The following is a 25760-nucleotide window of genomic DNA, read 5'->3' as shown; positions in this document are numbered from 1 at the left end:
GCTAGAGGTGCTACAGACCCTGGTTCGATCCCGGGCTGTATCACAACCGGCCGTGTTCGGGAGTCCCTTAGGGCGGCACCCAATTGGAAATATGTTTACCCATCTACCAATAAGTACCCTTCTTTGCGAGGCAATGGAAAACCTCCCTGGTCTTTGTGGTTGAATCGGTGTTTGAAACCTTACAGATAATTGTATGTGTGTGGGGTACAGAGATGGAAGTCGTCATTCAAAAATCATGTTATACCAGCCAGGTCACCCTGTGATACAAGTCAGTATTCAATGTCCATTCATGTCTGAGAATGTTGGGAGATGAAGTGGAAACCTTAACCATTACCTTAACCATTCAGAGTTAATGCCTAAAGTTAGACTGTGAGAGCTTGTAGTGTTAAACACTTAGCATCTGCCTGATCCTAATGGTTGCATGTTCGAATCCAATGATAGAAAGTTGGTTTTGATCTTTTTGTATTGAGTCTATCCCAAACCTTAACCAGTCAGAGGTCATGCCCAACCTTAATCATTTGGAGTTAAAGCCTGAACTTAACCCTAACCTTAAAAATTGCGAGTTAAATGAAAATAATCATAAATCTAAACTATGTGAGTACACACACCAGGGATTACCAGGGTGAGTACACTGAGCAGTTGGGAAAAGCTCATAATATGCATTTAGTGACTGAATTAAACAAAAAAGAAACTATGAGCGCTCTGAACAGCTGACTGACAAACCAAAACATTTTTTGCTCAATTACTGACTGTAAGTGAGCGGAGAGTGAACTGAGTGGTCATGCCGTAATCCCTGGTGTGTTTGTGTTCATATGACACAGACGTTTGTCATCCTGATCGAGTCCTTGTAGTAGGACATTCAGTGATGAGCTTTGGCTTCAGCTACTATCAACAGTGTATAGTAAAATGGATATCAAACATTCAGATCTGTATTGCAGTTACAAAACCTCTAGGGCTTAGTCATCATTCAAATCAAATCAAATTTGAGTTGAACAATTTAGGTTACATTGCATGTGTGTACGTACTGTCATGACGTTGGCCTGAGTGGGGGAGGTTTATGACCCCCATAAATACCTTTCCCCTTTTTCCTCTCTCTACTCTACCAATGTGACTATTGGAAATCCCTTTGTTAACATAGAGAGTCTGGTGACATCAAAATATGGGAAAAGGAACCATATTTCGGTAATCCAACCAGTTGAAAATATGCGTTGGGACTTAATGAAAATGATGTCAGTTCAGTTGGCGTCTGAGACATGATTACTGATGATAGGACGACATAAACTGTATCTTGGAAAATCTACACATTCTAGTTATCAGATTCACATGGAATTGTTGTGCAATTTAAGTATTTAAATATGAAACTATTTTTGAAAAGATTAAATTAAATTTTTAGCTTCTTAATGAGAGAACGGTTTGTCAGAAGAACACCACTCTGCTCACTCAGAGGCCCCGCCCAAGTGAACAGACATTGGTTCTGTAGTAGACATACATAAAGCCCTTGACAAAAATGTAACTTTCTGTTCCGAGGACATTAGGGCGACGATCCTACGTTAAAAGGGCTCAGATAATAACCTGTTCCAAGGACGTGTGGACTTGAGGTCCCCACGTTGAAAGGACAAAGACCACCTTCAGAACTAAGCCAACCTCAGCAAGAATCTAACGAAATCAACATCTAATTTCAATGTGAAGGTGACGACCTACACGCTGGAAGGATAAATTTCGACTATACCAGCCAGAATATAGCATGAGCATATAGCATGTCAACTTGGTATGAATTTGAACCCTTATTCACTAAAGAAGTGATACCTCCTAGCCGTCGCGTTAGCGCAGCAACTGTAGACGTGGGCTAGGAGAGGATGGACAGAGTATGTGTTCTACCGCAAGACAACGGTACTACCAATATCCATTCTACCATCAGACATTCTTCAAAGGACAACCCGGCCTCCCATCTACGACCAACCGATCGAAGTGCAGCTCAGAGTAAATATTTATTTCATTTTCCTTTTTCAAATGGGCGTTTATTTAGAAAGCATAAGATTCTGTATTTATGATAGCACAGCTTCTCCCTTTGTTACTCAGTCTTCCCGCTCTTTCACTCAAACCCAACACCCTATCTTTGTGTAACCAGCCGTCGTATCTGTTCCGTCCACCAGGGACGTTTTCTTTATGACATAATAAGGTCCATCAATGTATGATTCATTCTGTGTATATGTAATTCTGTGTGATTAGTTAGGTACAGTGGAGAGAACAAGTATTTGATACACTGCCGATTTTGCAGGTTTTCCTACTTAGAAAGCATGTAGAGGTCTGTAATTTTTATCATAGGTGCACTTCAACTGTGAGAGACGGAATCTAAAACAAAAATCCAGAAAATCACATTGTATGATTTTGAAGTAATTAATTTGCATTTTATTGCATGACATTAGTATTTGATCACCTACCAACCCGTAAGAATTCCGGCTCTCACAGACCTGTTTGTTTTTCTTTAAGAAGCCCTGGCAATAGCCCTGGCAATAAGCAGAATAGAAATAGGAGTGGGAGGCCCCGGTGCACAACTGATCAAGAGGGCAAGTACATTAGAGTGTGTAGTTTGAGAAACAGACGCCTCACAAGTCCTCAACTGGCAGCTTTATTAAATAGTACCCACAAAACACCAGTGTCTACGTCAACAGAGAAGAGGAGACTCCGGTGTACTGGCCTTCTAGGCAGAGTTGCAAAGACAAATCCATATCTCGGACTGGCCAATAAAAATAAAATATTAAGATGGGAAAAAGAACACAGACACTGGACAGAGGAAGATTTTAATTTTTTTTTATGGACAAACAAATCTCAGTTTGAGGTGTTCGGATCACAAAAAAGAACATTCGTCAGACGCAGAAAAAAATTAAAAGATGCTAGCCAGTTAGCTTCGTAGCTAACTGCTGTATCTTGGACATAAATGAAAGAAAAGATGCTAGCCAGTTAGCTTCTTAGCTACCTACTGTATCTTGGACAAAAATTTATGAAAATTATTGCAGTTGTGTTGTTAGTAATTTCCAGATGGAGAAATGCCAGATCGGTCTGCAATAACTAACATTAAATAACTGAGATTTGTGTCTACAGTGATGGTTGTTCGCTGCTTGCTCCGTGACGTAGCTAATGTTATAGTATAGACATACTTAAATTGCCCTTTCTACAGTGGCCTATGTGGAGTGGAACAGAGCCACAAAACCAAGCAGTTGACATAAATATATTACATATGTTGTGATAAGACTTACCATTGAGAATGAATAGGAAAAGTTAAGGAAAGTTCAGCTTTATTAAACTCAGCAAAAAAAGAAGCGTCCCTTTTTTATGACCCTGTCTTTCAAAAATAATTTGTAAAAATACAAATAACTTCACAGATCTTTGTTGTAAAGGGTTTAAACACTGTTTCCCATGCTTGTTCAATGAACCATAAACAATGAATGAACATGCACCTGTGGAACGGTTGTTAAGACACTAACAGCTTACAGACGATAGGCAATTAAGGTCACAGTTATCAAAACTTAGGACACTAAAGAGGTCTTTCTACTGACTCTAAAAAACACCAAAACAAAGATGCCCAGGGTCCCTACTCATCTGCGTGAACGTGCCTTAGGCATGCTGCAAGGAGGCATGAGGACTGCAGACTTGGCAAGGGCAATAAATTGCAATGTCCGTACTGTGAGACGCCTAAGACAGTGCTACAGGGAGACAGGACGGACAGCTGATCCTCCTCACAGTGGCAGACCACGTGTAACTACACCTGCACAGGATCAGTACATCCGATTATCACACCTGCAGGACAGGTACAGGGTGGCAACAACAACTGCCCGAGTTACACCAGGAACGCACAATCCCTCCATCAGTGCTCAGACTGTCCGCAATAGGCTGAGAGAGGCTGGACTGAAGGTTTGTAGGCTTGTTGTAAGGCAGGTCCTCATCAGACATCACCGGCAACAATGTCACCTATGGGCACAAACCCACTGTCACTGGACCCGACAGGACTGGCAAAAAGTGATCTTCTCTGACAAGTCGTGGTTTTGTCTCACCAGGGGTGATGGTCGGATTCGCGTTTATCGTCGAAGGAATGAGCGTTACACCGAGGCCTGTACTCTGGAGCGGGATTGATTTGGAGGTGGAGGGTCCGTCATGGTCTGGGGCGGTGTGTCACAGCATCATCAGACTGAGCTTGTTGTCATTGCAGGCAATCCCAATGCTGTGTGTTACAGGGAAAACATCCTCCTCCCTCATTTGGTACCCTTCCTGCAGGCTCATCCTGACATGACCCTCCAGCACGACAATGCCACCAGCCATACTGCTCATTCTGTGTGTGATTTCCTACAAGACAGGAATGTCAGTGTCCTGCCATGGCAAGCGAAAAGCCCGGATCTCAATCCCATTGAGCATGTCTGGGACCTGTTGGATCGGAGGGTGAGGGCTTGGGCTATTCCCCACAGAAATATCCAGGAACTTGCAGGTTCCTTGGTGAAAGAGAGGGGTAACATCTCACAGCAAGAACTGGCAAATCTGGTGCAGTCCATGAGGAGGAGATGCACTGCAGTACTTAATGCAGCTGTGGCCACACCAGATATTGACTTTTGATTTTGACCCCCCCTTTGTTCAGGGACACATCATTCCATTTCTGTTAGTCACGTGTCTCTTAGTCACGTGTCAGTTTATATCTCAGTTGTTGAATCTTGTTATATTCATACAAATATTTACACATGTTAAGTTTGCTGAAAATAAACACAGTTGACAGTTGAGAGGATGTTTGTTTTTTGTTGCTGAGTTTATACCCGGCTCCCACCCCAAAGTCACGCAGCGCCTCTTCGCTACCTGCGGCCGTGCTTGGACATCTCACTTCAGAATTAGACGTTCATTTTCTTACACATCAAATGTTGAAGTTGTTCCAAACGGCATTAAGGTAATTGTGCCCCTATTTCAGGAGAGGAACGACATGAATTACATTTTGGCTCTACTCTCTGCTGAGACCGATCCGGCCCCAGCAGTGCAGGCCCAGCTCTAACAGTGGTCCTCCCTACAGGCTCCCCTTTGGCACCAGCTCCTGCCACAACAAAAGAGGATTGCTATGAAGAGTTTCTGCTGGATACAGGTAATTCAAATTATATCACACACACACACACACACACACACACACACACACACACACACACACACACACACACACACACACACACACACACACACACAATGGTTCAAAAGCGGGAAAACTAGAAAACAGGAACTAGACAAAGACAGGAGCAAGGGGAAAACTGCTGGTAGGCTTGACAAACAAAACGAACTGGCAACAGACAAACAGATAATACAGTTATAAATACAATGGGGATAATGGGGTAGATGGCGACACCTGGAGGGGGGTGGAGACAAGCACAAAGACAGGTGAAACAGATCAGGGTGTGACAATATAGGTTACTGTATAGGAAAGGCTTAGTCAATTATATTGGGCCTCTGTTTAAGATCAATTCAAGAAAATAAAAAGCAATGTATTTACATTCACATATCAAACTGTTTACACTAAACAGACCTAAAACAACTATTTAGGTTTGATGCATGAAGTAATTAATAAATAGGTGTTGATCATGAAGCATGTCAATGCTGAGGTAGAATATTGAAAGTGGAACATTCCATTTTATGTGTTTATCTTCAGATTTTGCTTGTATTGACATTACATTTCACAGGACATATATGCCTTGCTCTGAAGAGGCACTCAGTTGACCAGAGTGGGGCCCCTCCTCTCCTGTAAAACTAGTTGATCACAGTGGGGCCCTCCTCTCCTGTAAAACTTGTTGATCACAGTGGGGCCCCTCCTCTCCTGTAAAACTAGTTGATCACAGTGGGGCCCCTCCTCTCCTGTAAAACTAGTTGATCACAGTGGGGCCCCTCCTCTCCTGTAAAACTAGTTGATCACAGTGGGGCCCTCCTCTCCTGTAAAACTTGTTGATCACAGTGGGGCCCCTCCTCTCCTGTAAAACTAGTTGATCACAGTGGGGCCCCTCTCCTGTAAGACTAGTTAATCATTGTGGGCCCCTCCCCTCCTGTAAAACTATTTGAACTGAGGGAATAAACTTTATTATAATAAAGAATTGAATACAAAAAAAATCTATAAACTGATTCAACTGTATTAAAACTCTATCACAAGTTATAATGTAATTATTGTTTTAAGTACAGTGTACCAATTTCTGAGGGAATAAACTCTCTTATGTTAACTTGTATAAACACAGTCAAGGGGAAAACCGCTGGTAGGCTTGACGAACAAAACGAACTGGCATCAGACAAACAGACAACACAGTTATAAATACACTGGGGATAATGGGGAAGATGGGCGACGCCTGAAGGGGGGTGGAGACAAGCACAAAGACAGGTGAAACAGATCAGGGTGTGACAATATAGGTTACTGTATAGGAAAGCCTTAGTCATTAAAATTATATTGGCCCTCTGTTTCAGATCTGCCAAGTACACCTTTGCTAGCCACACTACCGCTGCCCTTGACAGCTTTTCCACTGGGCCCATCAAGAGATGAGGTTGCCTCTTCATCTTGCACCACGGCCGATGGACAGAGCCCATTACAGCTGCCAGTGATGGGCTCCTGGCCAAGCACCACGGGCGGAAGAGATCCTGATGCATGTGGATCTGCTCTGCTCTTAACACCAGCCCAGAGAAGCTCCTAGAGACACACAGCTATGGCATTATGTTACTGCAGAGAGTGAAATGGTCAGTGTCCCAGTCACGTCCCCTGTCACCTGCACTTACACAGCAGAATGTCTAAACAATTCAAGGATGCCATTTGAGGATTTTGCTGCTGCTGCCTTGTTTAAATGGGAGCTGGAGGCCTTAAAACAGATGGAGGCAGTGAGGAAGGAGAAAACAGAGGAAAGAGAAAATCCTCAGAGCAGCATCCCTCCAACCGTCTGCACAGGCTCTCCCTTTTATGAGACTGAAAAGTAGATATGGATGGTGTAGAAGAGGGAGTGACTTTACAAACACATACACAGAAATAAGGAGGAAATAAGTAGGAGCTGAAAATCTATTTCAAATGATGGAAGTGGTTTGGACTTGTTTAATTGTTATTTATTTCACAGTCCATTCTTTAAGATTACTGTACATACATTGATGCATATAACTATATATATTATTCTGAATTGCTGTTTTGTGTAAATGTTGGACAAATACCAACATTTTGTTCTAATTGTGATGAATATGTCTTCTATTATAAACCCATTTCTATAGTTGGTGTGTGAATGTTTGTTGTACAAAGGATTGTGCTCCAGCACTACCATAAATATGCCTTTGATTTAATGAAATTAAACCTCAATGTAAAACAATATTCTCTTGTTTTTTTGTATTGTCTTTATATGCATTAAATGGCAAATGCAACGTCCTCCAAATGCAAGACGTCCTCCAAATGCAACGTCCTCCAAATGCAATGTCCTCCAAATGCAAGACGTCCTCCAGCGATGTCTGAACCTTCTTTTGAACGCGATATCCCAACTATAAAAACATTGACATTTTCAACATGTCCCTGATTGAGTTTGTAATAACAACATGTTTCAAGCAGACCATCATAGTCCCTGTGCCCAAGAACACAAAGGCAACCTGCCTAAATGACTACAGACCCGTAGCACTCACGTCCATAGCTATGAATTGCTTTGAAAGGCTGGTAATGGCTCACATCAACACCATTATCCCAGAAACCCTAGACCCACTCCAATTTGCATACCACCCAAACAGATCCACAGATGATGCAATCTCTATTGCACTCCACACTGCCCTTTCCCACCTGGACAAAAGGAAAACCTACGTGAGAATGCTGTTCATTGACTACAGTTCAGCGATCAACACCATAGTACCCTCAAAGCTCATCACTAATCTAAGGATCCTGGGACTAAACACCTCCCTCTGCAACTGGATCCTGGACTTGGTGAGGGTAGGTAGCAATCTGCCACGTCTGCCACGCTGATCCTCAACACTGGAGCCCCTCAGGGGTGCGTGTTCAGTCCCCTCCTGTACTCCCTGTTCACCCACAACTGCGTGGCAAGGTACGACTCCAACACATCATTAAGTTTGCAGATGACACAACAGTGGTAGGCCTGATCACTGACAATGATGAGACAGCCTATAGGGAGGAGGTCAGAGACCTGGCCGGGTGGTGCCAGAATAACAACCTATCCCTCAATGTAACCAAGACTAAGGGGATGATTGTGGACTACAGGAAAAGGAGGACCGAGCACGCCCCCATTCTCATCGACATGGCTGTAGTGGAGCAGGTTGAGAGCTTTAAGTTCCTTGGTGTCCACATCACCAAGAAATAGAACGGTCTAAACACACCAAGAGAGTCGTAAAGAGGGCACGACAAAGCCTATTCCCCCTCAGGAATAGGCCCCACCCACAATGCAAATAGTCCGGGTAGCCAGGAGTCTTATGGCTTGGGGGTAAAAGCTGTTGAGAAGCCTTTTGGTCCTAGACTTGGCGCTCCAGGTAACTGCTTGCCATGCGGTAGTAGAGAGAACAGTTTATGACTGGGGTGGGTGGGGTCTTTGACAATTTCTAGGGCCTTCCTCCGACACCGCCTGGTGTAGAGGTCCTTGATGGCAGGCAGTTTATCCCCAGTGATGTACTGGACCGTACGCACTACCCTCTTTAGTGCCTTGCGGTCGGAGGCCAAGCTGTTGCCGTACCAGGCAGTGATGCAACCAGTCAGGATGCTCTTGATGTTGCAGCTGTAGAACCTTTTGAGGATCTGAGGACCCATGCCAAATCTTTTTAGTTTCCTGAGGGGGAATAGGCTTTGTCGTGCCCCCTTTACGATTGTCTTGCATTGTGTCCCGCCACCTGCCACCCACCACCCGCCAACCCCTCTTTTACGCTACTGCTACTCTGTTTATTATATATGCATAGTATACATGCATATATACATGCATACCTACATGTACATACTACCTCAATTAGCCCGACTAACCGGTGCCTGTATCGCTACTGTTATAGCCTCGCTACTGTTATAGCCTCGCTACTGTTATTATTCACTGTCTTTGTACTGTTGTTTTTTTTATTTCTTTACTTATTCATTGTTCTCCTAATACCTATTTTTTACTTAAAAATTGCACTGTTGGTTAGGGCCTGTAAGTAAGCATTTCACTGTAAGGTGTACACCTGTTGTATTCGGAGCACGTGACAAATAAACTTTGATTTGATTTGATACAGGGTCAGATATTTTGTTCCTCCTACTAATAATGAAGGCTAGAATTGAGTAGGTAATCTGATCCTAGATCTGTGGTTAGGAGGTAGTGTGAGTTCAGAGCAGTGCTAAGAGCCCAGGTGCAGTACAGGTTATGGTGACCTGTGTTAAGTGACCCTGATGGAAAGCCATGGCCTACTGCAATCCTCTTAGAGCTCGGCATAGATCCCGCTGTATCCCCTGGGAGGACAAACACCTCTAGCCTCTACACACTCATCACTTCATCCTCTCCTCCATCCCGGAAATATAGTTAGAGGGGGAAGGGGTTCATGTGAAGTTGCAGTGGTGTGAGTCAGTGTAGTTTGTAAGTTTATAAAGACAGTAAAATGTGGCAGTGATAATGGAGAAGGTAAGAGGATGGGGCAGTGTATTGAGGACATGCTAGAGAAAACCAATGCCGATAGTGGAGGAGGCTGGTGATAGGAGCTATAGGAGGACGGGCTCATTGTAATGGCTGGAATGTAATCAATGGAATAATACCAAACACATCCAACACATGGAAACAACGTGTTTGCCTGGCACAGGAGAGTGTCAGCCGGTCTGTGTGTGCGTTGCATACTGTATGTGGAGTTGTGTGTGTTACTATGTGTGAATGTTGCATATTGTTCTCTCAGTGTTTGTATATATATATATTTATCTACACTGAGTGTACAAAACATTAGGAACACCTTCCTAATATTGAGTTGCATCCCACGGTGTTGCAAGCATTCCACAGGGATGCTGGCCGATGTTGACTCCAATGCTTCCCACAGTTGTGTCAAGTTGGCTGGATGTCCTTTGGGTGGTGGACCACTCTTGAAACACATGGGAAAGTCTTGAGCGGGAAAACCCAGCAGCGCCTGGCAGCTACTACCATACCCTGTTCAAGTCACTTACATTTTTTGTCTTGCCCATTCCCCCTCTGAATGGTACACGTACACAACCCATGTCTCAGTTGTTTCAAGGCTTAAATATCCTTATTTAATCTACACTGATTGAAGTGGATTTAACAAGTGACATCAATAAGGGATCACAGCTTTCAGCTAGATTCACCTGGTCAATCTATGTCATGGAAAGAGCAGGTGTTCCTAATGTTTTGTGAACTCAGTGTACTATATTCATACCAGTATGCATGTATGTACATACTGTATATGTGAGTGTCAATGACCCAATGGAAGATTACAGAAGACTCCTCTTTTCCACAGTGACATGAATTCCTCGGTTAACTAGCTGTGTGACGTGGACATAAGCTCTTTTACAGCTAAAGCCAATTTACCCCCCCCCCCCCCCTCCCCACAGATTACAATAGAGCTGTCTGGCCAAGCCCCAGAGACACAGGCCTCTCTTCCTCCCCGTTACTCCCAGGAATCTGCTTGACCCAGGGGACAGAGGGAGAGGGGGGTGGGGTGGGCTGGTAGAGGAGAGGAGAGGTGGAGGAATCCTACTCATCAGAGCAAGATATGCACAGACCTTTGCAAACATTGAGAATGAGATTTCTAAAGGCTTCTGTAGATGGCGGTAGAGAAAGAAGGGTTTTTAGCAGGTTTAGGGTTAGGAAAGAGTATATTGAAGGTTTGAGGTATTGGTTAGCTCAAGTATTCATTTTTTAAAAGTCCTAAATAAAAGACAAAACATGCAAACGAAGATACACATTGATGGGGAAACATAGACACTAACATACACTAACATACACACAGAACAAGGAGGGTGTTGGCATCCTCTTTATTTCCATTGTAGCCAGTAGCTGTATGTGTTTTATTTAAACAAAATAATGAATATACTGTTGTTGTTTTTTTAAAGCCCTTTGGGATGAGGTATCATTTTCCCCATCTTGAGTTAGACATGTTTCCCAGTTGCACCATAGCTACATTGCACAGCAAAAAAAGAGAGGAAAATTATGCAGAAAACCCATAAGATCCACAACAGCAAAAAAAGATAACCATATAAATGCACAGGACCAATTTGACAACAGACAATAGATAAACAGTCTAGGAGTAAAGGTATTGGTCAGCCAACTTGCATGTTCAGTATGGTAGCCACCCAATCTTCATAATGATACACTAACAACTTGCACAGATGATTACCCACCCAATCTCCTATAGTTATAATACCATGCACTAAACATGCACTTCCTCCACTCTCTTGTACATACATACACATGCCAGGTACAATGCATTCAGAAAGTATTCAGACCCCTTGACTTTTTCCACATTTTGTTATGTTACAGCCTTATTCTAAAAGGAATTTAATTGTTTTCCCCCCTCATCAATCTACACACAATACCCCATAATGACAAAGCAAATACAGGTTTTTATATATATTTTTTATTTATTTTATTTTTTGCAAATGTATTAAAAATTAAAAACTTAAATATCACAATTACATAAGTATTCAGACCCTTTACTCAGTGCTTTGTTGAAGCACCTTTGGCAGTGATTACAGCCTCGAGTCTTCTTGGGTATGACGCTACAAGCTTGGCGCATCTGTATTTGGGGCGTTTCTCCCATTCTTCACTGAAGATCCTCTCAAGCTCTGTCAGGTTGGATGGGGAGCGTCGCTGCACAGCTATTTTCAGGTTTCTCCAGAGATGTTAGATCGGGTTCAAGTCCGGGCTCTGGCTGGGCCACTCAAGGACATTCAGAGACTTGTCCCAAAGCCACTCCTGCGTTGTCTTGGCTGTGTGCTTAGGGTCGTTGTCCTGTTGGAAGGTGAACCTTCACCCCAGCCTGAGATCCTGAGCACTCTGGAGCAGGTTTTCATCAAGGATCTCTCTGTACTTTGCTCCATTCATCTTTCCCTCGATCCTGACTAGTCTCCCAAGTCCCTGCCGCTGAAAAATATCCCCACAGCATGGTGCTGCCACCACCAAGCTTCACTGTAGGGATGGTGCCAGGTTTCCTCCAAACGTGATGCTTGGCATTCAGGCCAAAGAGTTCAATCTCAGTTTCCTCAGACCAGGGAATCTTGTTTGTCATGGTCTGAGAGTCTTTAGATGCCTTTTGGCAAACTCCAAGTGGGGTGTCATGTGCCTTTTACTGAGGAGAAGCTTCTGTCTGGCCACTCTACCATAAATGCCTGATAGGTGGAGTGCTTGAGAGATGGTTGTCATTCTGGAAGGTTCTCCCATCTCCAGAGAACCTCTGGAGCTCTGTCAGTGACCATTGGGTTCTTGGTCACCTCTCTGACCAAGGACCTTCTCTCCCGATTGCTCAGTTTGGCCAGCTCTAGGAAGAGTCTTAGTGGTTCCAAACTTCTTCCATTTAAGAATGATGGAGGTCACTGTGTTCTTGGGGACCTTCAATGCTGCAGAAATTTGTTGGTACCCTTCTCCAGATATGTGCCTCGAAACAATCCTGTCTCAGAGCTCTATGAACAATTCCTTTGACCTCCGTGCTTGGTTTTTGCTCTGCCATTCACTGTCAACTGTGAGACCTTATCTAGACAGGTGTGTGCCTTTCCAAATCATGTCCAATCAATTGAATTTACCACAGGTGGACTCCAATCAAGTTGTAGAAACATCTTAGGGATGATCAATGGAAGCAGGATGCAACTGAGCTCAATTTAGAGTCTCATAGCAAAGGGTCTGAATACTTAGTAAATAAGGTATTTCTGTTTTCTGTTTAGTACATTTGAATAATGTTTAAAAAAAAAAAATGTACTTTGTCATTATGGAGTATTGTGTGTAGATTGATGAGGGAAAATGTATTTTATCAATTTTAGTATTAGGCTGTAAACGTAAATAAATGTGGAAAAAGTCAAGGGATCTGAATTCTTGTGTTTGTGTATGTGTTTATTATGTACTTTAGGGCAGGTCTGTATGGCAGAGGGGGCTTGCAGCTAGTCTGTGTGTTTCACGTAGACAAGTAATACTGCCACAAATATAATTGAGAACAGCCCCTGTACTGTAAAACAACTATTTATTCCTCAATAATGCTCCTCCAGTAGTTCCCTTACTCATCACGCAATGAAATATAAATCCTCTTTGGTATACGTTTCTGGAAGATTCTTAAATTGAAATAATTGAATACGTAAAATACCATTTACAATGCTACAAAAATAAATAAGCATTTGCATCACTACATCAGCATTGAGTTAAACAAAGAAAAGTACAAAATGGTGGTGGAGTTTTGGTTGGAAACGTTGCAGCTGCTGAGCAGTTTGGGAGTCCCTGTGGTTGTGTTGTGGTCTTTTTAAGGTCTTGTCTTCGACCAGGACCCCAAAGTAAGGAGACAGAGCACAGACTCTACATGAAGAGCAGCAATCTTCTTTTGTTGTAAAAAGACAACCAACACCCTCCTCCTACCCCCATCCCTCCATACCCAAACCTTACCAAATCCCAGAATACAAACCTCACCAAATCATCCCCACCCCCCCTTACACACACACACACACACACACACACACAAATTGGTCACAAATCACATCCTCGAAACATCCTGCAGGGGCAGTGGTGTGGTGGAATCCCATTTGACTTTTGAACTTTCACCCCTGAACCCCCCTATCTCCTCTGCCTTTTCACCCCACGGTCCTCGTGTTGGTCTGACAGAGGCTTCCTCCATCCTCTCCACCTTCTCCTTACTCCCTTTTCGCTCTTCCCTTTTTCTGCTGCTTCTGCCCATTTTCCTCTACCTCCTGTAGCTTGTTGTAGCCGTTGGTTGCCATGGAGACACCGTTAGTGACGGGCTTGGCCGCCTTGTGGGCAGAACGTGGGGTGCGTCGGTAGGTCTGGTAGTAAAAGTTGCCGAATAGGATGATGAAGGTGACGGCGTAGCCAATCAGGGCCCACTGCATCCAGGCAGGGAATGGGCAGCCAGTGTAGAGAGAGTGGCCGGCATGCCCAATGGTCACGTGGAACTGGATCTGTGACGTACACAAAACACACAACAGACCTGACATGCTCAATCCAAATGTAATAATCCCAATATAATCCGTGATGAATGAGTCAGACCGCACACTCCAAACAATGAAATATATTTTGACATGCAAAGATGTGTTTCGGTATCAATCACACACTACCTGAACAGCTGTGCTATGGCCACAGCAAGAGGGAGACTTACCATCTGAATAATGGTCAGGTATTTCTTCCACCAGAGGAATTTCTGGATCTTGGGTCCGAAAGCGGCCAGGCCATAGTACCCATACATCAGGACATGGATGGACGAGTTTATGCCTGCTCCGAAGAACGCTGTGAGGGGGTTAAAGGATAAAGGTATTTCCAAGGGGATACAAGTCGGGCTGCTTATGAGTGGCTAGTATGCTATTTCAGAACAGTATGATAGTGAAGGGTAGAGATGAACCTGGTGTATCCAGGTGGGAACATTTAATCACCCACCCTACACAAATGCATGAACACACACACACAATACGCCAATGTACCCCCCAGGTACTCACATTGTCCTCCAGGGACCCACTTGATTCCGATCCACCAGAGGATGAACATGGTGCAGTGATGGTAGACATGGAGGAAGCTGACCTGGTTGATCTTCTTCCTCAGGATGAAGAACACTGTGTCCAGATACTCCACTCCCTTAGAGATGTAGTACCACCACAGAGCCGATGCTATCTGCCAACGGGAAGAGGGAGGGAGTGAGCTTTAACACAAGATTACATCATTGGTGCTCAAAACCGTCTGGTTTCAGAGACACGAGTCTCAAAGACAATAAAGATTCCCAATTTCCTGAAACACTTTAAAGAGGATTCTGTAGGTTTCTATGGATTCCACTGGGTTGGGATTATGGAGATCAAAAGGTAGCCACCTTGCTTTTCACACACACTCTCATCATCATGCATCCTCTACACACATATGTATCAAGGACACACACATGCACACACCCACATATACACACATGTGCATGTAACCTACAGGTGTAGTTTTCAGTGTAAGATAACACTGACATTGTACTGAAGAGACTATACTGAGATAGAGTAAGGTGGGACCAGGAGTATTGTAAAAATAGTTATTTTCACACGTTATTTCAATATCTATTCAATTTGAATGCTCAGACGGTGATTGGATCATCTGCCTAATTTTAAAGTCAGAGTCAACAATGTTAGCGTCAACTCCGTCCATAGGGGATTGGTGATGACAATGAAAGGGGTCATTGATGAATGACATGGCATGTTAGCCTGCGGTCTGGTAGAGAAAGTGGCTTGATAAGGGGTTGGTACAGTAAAATCTGATAACTGATATTAACTGAGGGATGTATCAGGCTTGTTGCTGGCTTGTTCCCTATAGGGAAAGTAGAGCTCAACCTCTTGTATGTCAGACTATCTATGGGACAAAGTAGCCTGTCATTATCCATTACCAACCTCCCACCAACATACTCTCTCTCTGTCGTATCCCTTTGTAATTCACACACACACACACACACACACACACACACACACACACACACACACACACACACACACACACACACACACACACACACACACACACACACACACACACACACACACACACACACACACACACACACACACACACACACACACACACACACACACACACACACACACACACACACAGTGCTCTGAGTGTCACTCTTATCCCTCAGTAATGCCATCATGCCATGGGCGGGGACAGAAGTGGTGAGACCTAATAACTCCTCCCCTTTATGTTAAAGGTCACACCCCCTCTGTCCTGGAATCACCGTAGATCTATCTCTGACATTCTCCTACTCTCCCTCTCTCTTTCTCTTGCACACACACACACACACACACACACACACACACACACACACACACACACACACACACACACACACACACACATAGAGTAATAGTCTACAATAAGATTACAGCACGGCTGCTTAGACTTACAGAGAACCACATGCTGCTAAAGCTGGACCTCATTCTACACCTCAAATACAGAGACCCAGCCTGTATCAATAAGAAATGGGTAGAAGGCTATCATGTCTGGTCTTTTCTGGCTTATGAACAGAATGACCAGACAAGCTCTAGCTCTTGGTCTGTCCACCAAATCGATTTCAGGAGTGTACAGATGTACTATCTTAATTTGACCAGTTTCTTACAGCAGGAAAATAATGCTGCTGCAACAAGAAATGTGAATTATTATGTGGATGATAATTCATGGACATTTTAGTAGGTGTTGTTACATTTTTCGTTTGGAAAATCAAGTCTGAAATGTTTAAGTGGAAATTACAAACTTTAGAAGCCTTTTTAAATCGTGAATACAATGGTTTTTTTTTTAATGCTCTCTTGTCATAACTCTCCTGTGGCAATCTGAAGGATCAGGTAACAGTGGGTCCGCTCTACAGCGTGCTCTCTCTCGTAGAGGGGGAATGTCATGACTCTCCTGTGGTGATCTGAAGGATCAGGTTAGAGTGGGTCCGCTCTACAGCGTGCTCTCTCTCGTAGAGGGGGAATGTCATGACTCTCCTGTGGCGATCTGAAGGATCAGGTAACCGTGGGTCTGCTCTACAGCGTGCTCTCTCTCGTAGAGGGGGAATGTCATGACTCTCCTGTGGTGATCTGAAGGATCAGGTTAGAGTGGGTCCGCTCTACAGCGTGCTCTCTCTCATAGAGGGGGAGAGCTGGAAGTCGGCTGTTTTATGGCGGTCATAAAATATGCTGCCTCTGTGCTCTGTAGTGTTCGAGATTGGAATGTAAACTGTGGAACACAGAGAGACCCATGGACATCAAAAGTTTGAATAATTAAACAATATTTATATTTTTGAGAATGTGGGAATGTTCCGTGGGTAATTAAAGAACAATCTTGTCAAAGTTGTTTTATTCTGGGCCTCCCGGGTGGCGCAGTGGTTAAGGGCACTGTACTGCAGCGCCAGCTGTGCCACCAGAGACTCTGGGTTCGCGCCCAGGCGCTGTCGTAACAGACCGGGAGGTCCGTGGGGCGACGCACAATTGGCCTAGCGTCAGGAGGGTTTGGCCGGTGGGGAAATTCTTGTCTCATCGCGCACCAGCGACTCCTGTGGTGGGCCGGGCGCAGTGCGCGCTAACCAAGGTTGCCAGGTGCATGGACACATTGGTGCGGCTGGCTTCCGGGTTGGATGCGCGCTGTGTTAAGAAGCAGTGCGGCTAGGTTGGGTTGTGTATCGGAGGACACATGACTTTCAAGCTTCGTCCCTCCCGAGCCCGTACGGGAGTTGTAGCGATGAGACAAGATAGTAGCTACTAACAATTGGACACCACAAAATTGGGGAGAAAAAGGGGTAAAAATAAAAAAAAGTTATTTTATTCTGTGACATCACGGAAAGGTAGTAGGACAAGGATGACGATAAGGATAACGATAAGGATAACGATAAGGAGGACGATAAGGAGCACGATAAGGATATCTCTGCTTGTCCACACTTCCCAGTTATGAGGTTTGCATCTAACGATAAGGAGGACGATAAGGATATCTCTGCTTGTCCACACTTCCCAGTTATGAGGTTTGCATCTAACTGAATGAATAATGGTACTCTTGTTGTTGTTGTCTCTTGTGAAGACAACAATGTGATGTTAGCATTCTAAATGAGAATTATTTTCCATTGTAGCTTATTCTCAATCGGTGGTCCCGCCCCAAATGAACACAGACATTGGGTGGGAATGATGAAACACCCCCTTTTCTACCCCAAGTATATAAACCCCTGTGACGAAATTCACTTGGTCTTGGACTTCGTCCCCACGTTGAAATGGCTACAATTCTATTACCAAAGGACAAGACCATACAGCGTGGAGCGTTGGCTACACGGCTGGAAATGGTTCAACTCTGAGACTATCGATCACTACAGAATATGAGCAAATCCTAGACATAGAATTACTAGTCTGCAGCTTGAAATTACGTAAATCTAGTGCGAGAATAACAACAACCGCGGAAGCATCTATTCTATGCAACAACCATCTGTATGCCTGACGTATCATTACAACAGACGCTATCCAGAGCCACTGAGAAAGCGACAACTACGAAAGACATTGTGACTCTTGGGGAAGTTAACCAGAGAGTCTCTGATGAACTGACTCTCCAGCAGACGGACCGGCGATCCCAACAAAGAAAACAACAACGACATGATAAAATAAGTCTTCACATTTAATGATAGTCACAGACACGACACTCTGCAACAACAGAGTGATCAAATTAAGAGTATGTCTGTAGTGTGTCAAGTTTGCTCACCCTGACTTCGTTGACGTCGTTGGAATAGCTGACAGGTTGACATAGGTAGCTGTATCCCGCTGCTCTCGCACCCAGGAGGAGCTGAGGACCACAGGGATACAATGTTAGGGACACAACGTTAAGTACACAACGTTTGGGGTAGTCCCTTTCCTCTAGACCACAGATACACAACAATAGTCCTCAAGGGCCACAGAGACCAATTTACACCTGGGTGAATGGACGTGTGAAAGAAATTGCCAGGGAGAAATGAAAACCACCAGTACTGCAGGCTTTGAGGATTGGAGTTGTGCCCTAGACCCTGTATCCTCTGTGCCTACAGTTCTAAAAAGACTATATAGATGTAACTGTAGAGGATGTTTGACAGGTGCAGTGCTGGGTATGGTATGGGAGTATGGTATTGAGTTCAGGCAGGGTTGGTCTATGGCATGCTACATCATCCATTTGGTGATGGCTCAACCTTGCCCACCAATACATTAGCTGGAGCAGGTGTCATATTGCTATCAACTTTAAAGCCCTTTCCAATCTGTAGACACTGACACTGGGACTGGGAATCATAAATACCATGGCCTGAAACGAAATGGAAAATTTCCTGAATTACTTTTGTTGAAAAAGGAAAGGAGCTGGTTACCTCTTTGGCGATGTAAAAGTTGAGTATCACCATACTGAAGTTGTACACTATGAGGGTCTTCCTTAGCTGGAAAGGCTCGCGATTCTGCATGTACTTAGGCCCCGCCCACAGGAAGAGCAGGTACAGGCAGCTGATGGCCAGGGTGGGGGCGGGCGATGACATCATTGGCCATTTCTCCACCCGCTTGTCTGGAAGAGGGATAGGAGAGGAAAGGGGTAATGTCAGAACCGGTCATTATAACAGACACTCACATGTAAGACCACATAATGTATGAATGTAAGACTACATAATGTTGCACCAATGGTGTCTTGAGGACATACTCAACTCTAGTTCCATATTGCGCTAATAGTGTATTGTATTGCACACACACACACACACACACACACACACACACACACACACACACACACACACACACACACACACACACACACGCACACACACACACACACACACACACACTGTTAGTGCACGTAGCCTGCAGGTGTAGCTTTCAGTGTAAGGTATCACTGACAATGAACTGAAGACAGACTGAGATAGAGATTAGTGTAGACAGGTGGGACTGGAGTATTGTAAAAATAGTTATTTGAAGAAGTTATTTAAATATCTATTCAATTTGAATGCTGAGACAGTGATTGACCCCCACACACAGCATAGGCAGACATATGGACAACCATAGGAGTTACAGTGCTTATGTGTTGTTGGAGGGTGCTGTGTAGGTTAGTCAAATGAAAAGAAGGATACTTTTTCTAGGTTAGTCAAACAAACATGAAAAAGAACATTCTAACAGTCACATGACACAGTCAACAGTAGTATGTAAAGTACCACTCAAAAGTTTGGACACACCTACTCATTCAAGGGTTTTTCTTTATTTGGACTATTTTCTACATTGTAGAATAATAGTGAAGACATCAAAACGATGACATAACACATGGAATCATGTAGTACCGAAAAAAGTGTATATATTTGAGATTCTTCAAAATAGCCACCCTTTGCCTTGATGACAGCTTTGCACACTCTTGACATTCTCTCAGCCAGCTTCACCTGGAATTATTTTCCAACAGTCTTGAAGGAGTTCCCACATATGCTGAGCACTTGTTGGCTGCTTTTCCTTCACTCTGCAGTCCAACTCATCCCAAACAATCTCAATTGGAAGGAGGTCGGGTGATTGTGGAGGCCAGGTCATCTGATGCAGCACTCCATCACTCTTCTTCTTGGTCAAATAACCCTTACACAGCCTGGAGGTGTGTTGGGTCATTGTCCTGTTGAAAAATAAAATGATAGTCCCACTAAGTGCAAACCAGATGGGATGGTGTATTGCTGCAGAATGCTGAGGTAGCCATGCTGGTTAAGTGTGCCTTGAATTCTAAATAAATCACAGACGGTGTCACCAGCAAAGAACCCCCACACCATTGCACCTCCTCCTCCATGCTTCACGGTGTGAACTACACATGTGGAGATCATCTGTTCACCTACTCTGCATCTCACTAAGACACAGCAGTTGGAACCAAATATCTCAAATTTGGACTCATCAGACAAAGGACAGATTTCCACCGGTCTAATGTCCATTGCTCATGTTTCTTGGCCCAAGCAAGTCTCGTCTTATTATTGGTGTCCTTTAGTAGTGGTTTCTTTGCAGCAATTCGACCATGAAGGCCTGATTCACGCAGTCTCCTCTTAAAAGTTGATGTTGAGATGTGTCTGTTACTTGAACTCCATGAAGTATTTACTTGGGCTGCAATTTCTGTGGCTGGTAACTCTAATGAACTAATCCTCTGCAGCAGAGGTAACTCTGGGTCTTCCTTTCCTGTGGCAGTCCTCATGAGAGCCAGTTTCATCATAGCGCTTGATGGGTTTTGCGACTGCACTTGAAGAAACTTTCAAAATTCCAGAAATTTTCCGGATTGACTGACCTTCATGTCTTAAAGTAATGATGGACTGTCATTTCTCTTTGCTTATTTGAGCTGTTCTTGCAATAATATGGACTTAGTCTTTTACCAAACAGGGCTATCTTTTGTATACCATCCCTTCTTTGTCACAACACAACTGATTGGCTCAAACGCATTAAGAAGGAAAGAAATTCCACAAATGAACTTTTAACAAGGCACACCTGTTAATTGAAATGCATTCCAGGTGACTACCTCATGAAACTGGTTGAGAGAATGCCAAGAGTGTGCAAAGCTGTCATCAAGGCAAAGGGCACCTACTTTGAAGAATCACAAATATAAAATATATTTTGATTTGTTGAATACTTTTTTGGTTACTACATGATTCCTTATGTGTTATTTCATAGTTTTGATGTCTTTGCCATTATTCTACAATGTAGAATATAGTAAAAAAATAAAGAAAAACTCTTGAATGAGTTGGGGTGTCAAAACGTTTGACTGGTACTGTATGTGTGTGTGGTGTACCTGGGTTTGTGTGCATGTGTGTGGTTACATTAGCAGACTGCCCCTGCTATGTGAGAGAAGAGAGATCAACACTAACTCACCTGCTATAGTAAGGCTCCATCTGTAGAACTCTACCGTGTCATTCATAAAGTGGGTGAGAGCTTCCATGACTGCGTCTGGATTTGGTCCTGCTTATGCTGCAGTGAGAGATAGAGGAGAAACTTCATGACAGACTACTTGAGCTCGCTTTTAAGCGAGTTCATCTGGGAAAAGGAGCAGGTGTGTTAGCGTAAAGAAAGCTAGACAAGAAATGCAATTAGCCCCTTTAGATAGTTGAAAACCTTAACATAACATTTGGTTCTAATGTAAAGGATGTCACACTGCTTGTTTAGTGAGTACCACTTTCTCCTGATGCGGCTCAAACCGAGGCTCGAACCCAGGACCTGTGCCTTGCAAGCACGCGTGACTGCCCTCCTGAAGTGTCTTACCAGTCGCCGCCATGCAAAACACTAGCTATCCACTAGTGCAAGTGGGGACACTTCACTCTAAGGAGTAGGTTTCACACATCCCCCGTGTGCCGCACCAAGTTTTCATGATGCCCATCAAGTTCAAAACCTGAGTTTGCCAAACTCTGCACATGCAACACCAATTGGTAAGAACATTCCCTGGTCTAAACTGTTTGTGCAGGGTTTATTTCCAGCCTCACACTAATTGCACAGATCTGAAAGAGGACTGAACAACTGATCAGTGTTTGTCTGACCATTAATAAGGCGGGGTGCCTCCTCAACCCCCTACACAGCTGTCACTGTTCGAGGCGCTAGCTAGCTGCTGGTAATGCTAACATGCATAAGAGACCTGTGAGAGACCTGGCCGGTCGCTGCCATAAAAGCAGTTTAAGTTCATTACGGAGGATAAGAGATGAGAGATCAATGTTCATAAGAGGGTCTCTCTCTCTCTTTCTGTCTCCACACACATGGCTGTAGGTCTATATGTGTGTGGTTATCCCATCCCTAGGGTTACCCATTCTGCAACAAGATTAGAAAAAAAAACACTGATTAAAAAGTTGACAAATGTGTGTGTCATGTTCTGACCTTAGTTCTTTCATTATGTCTTTGTTTTAGTATGGTCAGGGCGTGAGTTGGGTGGGTTGTCTATGTTCTTTTTTCTATAATTTGGGATTTTCTGTGTTCGGCCTGGTATGGTTCTCAATCAGAGGCAGCTGTCAATCGTTGTCCCTGATTGAGAATCATACTTAGGTAGCCTGGTTTCACTTTTGAGTTGTGGGTGTTTATTTTATATTCTGTGTTTTGTTGCACCGTTCAGGACTGTTTGTTTGTCGTGTATTGTTTTTGTTTCAGTATTCATTCTTTATTAAATTACAATGAATACTTACCACGCTGCACCTTGGTCCTCTCTTTCTCCCGACGACAACCGTTACAGTGTGCCACTCTAGCATGATTTGAGTTGATGCATAACATATGAGCTATGGAGAACAACGTTACATAATTGCAGCATAGGCCTATCCCTATCCATCTTACAACAGCATAGGCCTATCCCTATCCATCTTACAACAGCATAGGCCTATCCCTATCCATCTTACAACAGCATAGGCCTATCCCTATCCATATTACAACAGTATAGGCCTATCCCTATCCATCTTACAACAGCATAGGCCTATCCCTATCCATCTTACAACAGTATAGGCCTATCCCTATCCATCTTACAACAGCATAGGCCTATCCCTATCCATCTTACAACAGCCTAGGCCTATCCCTATCCATCTTACAACAGTATAGGCCTATCCCTATCCATCTTACAACAGTATAGGCCTATCCCTATCCATATTACAACAGCATAGGCCTATCCCTATCCATCTTACAACAGCCTAGGCCTATCCCTATCCATCTTACAACAGTATAGGCCTATCCCTATCCATCTTACAACAGTATAGGCCTATCCCTATCCATCTTACAACAGCATAGGCCTATCCCTATCCATCTTACAACAGCATAGGCCTATCCCTATCCATCTTACAACAGTATAGGCCTATCCCTATCCATCTTACAACAGTATAGGCCTATCCCTATCCATCTTACAACAGCATAGGCCTATCCCTATCCATCTTACAACAGCATAGGCCTATCCCTATCCATCTTACAACAGTATAGGCCTATCCCTATCCATCTTACAACAGTATAGGCCTATCCCTATCCATCTTATAACAGTATAGGCCTATCCCTATCCATCTTACAACAGTATAGGCCTATCCCTATCCATCTTACAACAGCATAGGCCTATCCCTATCCATCTTCCAACAGTATAGGCCTATCCCTATCCATCTTACAACAGTATAGGCCTATCCCTATCCATCTTACAACAGCATAGGCCTATCCCTATCCATCTTACAACAGTATAGGCCTATCCCTATCCATCTTACAACAGGTGTCCATTTATTCATCTATTATTCAACCCGTGGATCAGTTCAATAACAGTCGCCACAGATGAGAATGCAGAGGCCTAAAGATGTTCCTCTTGTTTTTATTACTTTGTTAGTACTTTTATTTGATATTTTATGACATGAAGCACTTTGATACTTTTATTGAAAAGGAATATACAAATAAAGTTAATGTTATATTATTATAATAACATGCACTAAAGAACCATACACTAGAACCATCTCATATGCATATAGATCATGTTAGGCCTAATGAATTTGTGAAAATGTATTGGGAAGTTTGGGGGACCCTGAAAAAACATATGCATTCACTGACAATGGGGGTTTAGTTTTGTTTTCAAAACGGAAGAGGAAAGGAGAGGATGGAAGGAGAAAAAACGTCACCCAGCGAATAGACCCGGTCGCCCATGGAAACGGGCATGATCGCACACAAAGACCCCGGGCGTGTCAGCAGGTTTCGGGCGGAGCACTCAAGAGGCTTAAATCCAATTGATCTACGAGCTTAGATGTAAGTGCAAATGCCGGACGACCCACATTCGCAGGGCGACAGGGGATTGTCAAAATGTGGTTGATTGAACAGGGGAAATTATGTGGTTAACAATTCATACAAAAACTTTAGTAGGACAACCATTCGTAGGAAAATATAATGAAAATAGTCTCTAAACACTTTATAGACACATTTTATAGGCTGTATCCAGTGCGTTCGTTTCTATGTGCCACCCATCTTATTCTAACAACGTGCTTGCCTACTACACGTTTCTTTCCGCCAAGTCTATTTACGGGCTACATTATTGCCATCTGTCATGCACGCTCACATAGAAGTTCACTGTTTTTTAAGGAGGAGGGAGTAGGCCTAATGGAATAAAAGTAATGCACGAACGAAACAGAATGTAACGGTTCAATTCCTCAAAGCAGCTCATGACTAATTAAACAAGACTAAGCCTACACTTTCCAAGGTTGTGCACTAATATGTTCCCCAAATGTCCTATATAAAGACTCATAGCCTAAGCACACGGTTTTTATTTCGGTATTAACCATTTCTTTATAATGGAGAAAAAATACATATCTACATACCTTCTCGAGATTTAGGTGCGTGTAATGACATCCGGTGCAATGTGATGCCCAACACCTTTAAATTACCGTATTCTGCCGTTATAGCTGTTGATCTCCAACACTGCTGGACAATTCGACATCAACCCCGAATTAGGCAAAAACTACAAAAGGCAAGCGGAAATCATGCATGAGTTCCGTGCTGGGTGCTCAGGCTCATCTTCTCTGTTTTCGATCTTCAGGATACACGACGAGACTGATGGCACTGCGCATGCGGTTATTGCACTCCAGGGACCGCTACACTGACTGGAAAGACTGATGGCCCCTTTGCTTGATAGAGATGATCAACTTCCACCCTGTCCCCTTATTCAGCCCCTTCAAGTGATAGGAGAATGGGGAAGACACTAGAAATGGCTTCCCTCGCTAGAAGCATGTGTTTCAGACATAAGGAAGTGGATGGCTGCAAACTTTCTACTTTTAAACTCGGACAAAACAGAGATGCTTGTTCTAGGTCCCAAGAAACAAAGAGATCTTCTGTTGAATCTGACAATTAATCTTAATGGTTGTACAGTCGTCTCAAATAAAACTGTGAAGGACCTCGGCGTTACTCTGGACCCTGATCTCTCTTTTGAAGAACATATCAAGACCATTTCAAGGACAGCTTTTTTCCATCTACGTAACATTGCAAAAATCTGTCCAAAAATTATGCAGAAAAATGAATCCATGCTTTTGTCACTTCTAGGTTAGACTACTGCAATGCTCTACTTTCCGGCTACCTGGATAAAGCACTAAATAAACTTCAGTTAGTGCTAAATACGGCTGCTAGAATCCTGACTAGAACCAAAACAATTGATCATATTACTCCAGTG

The 25760-nt window shown here is 43.5% G+C and overlaps 1 protein-coding gene across 1 annotated transcript; it reads right to left on the bottom strand.

The window, feature by feature from the left end:
* Nucleotides 1–12885: 12885 nt before the first annotated feature.
* On the bottom strand, nucleotides 12886–25263 carry LOC110522328 (elongation of very long chain fatty acids protein 4). Its single transcript, XM_021600648.2, has 7 exons — nucleotides 24916–25263; nucleotides 21488–21583; nucleotides 18997–19184; nucleotides 18369–18449; nucleotides 14627–14798; nucleotides 14293–14420; nucleotides 12886–14095 (listed from the first exon to the last, which is right to left on the bottom strand). The coding sequence occupies exons 2-7, from the start codon at nucleotides 21552–21554 to the stop codon at nucleotides 13811–13813; spliced, it is 921 nt and encodes a 306-aa protein (XP_021456323.1). The 5' UTR covers nucleotides 21555–21583; nucleotides 24916–25263; the 3' UTR covers nucleotides 12886–13810.
* Nucleotides 25264–25760: the final 497 nt, after the last annotated feature.

This window comes from Oncorhynchus mykiss, chromosome 4 (genome assembly GCF_013265735.2).
Source record: "Oncorhynchus mykiss isolate Arlee chromosome 4, USDA_OmykA_1.1, whole genome shotgun sequence".
Lineage (NCBI taxonomy): Eukaryota > Metazoa > Chordata > Actinopteri > Salmoniformes > Salmonidae > Oncorhynchus > Oncorhynchus mykiss.
This window is presented reverse-complemented; position numbering and strand designations above follow the sequence as displayed.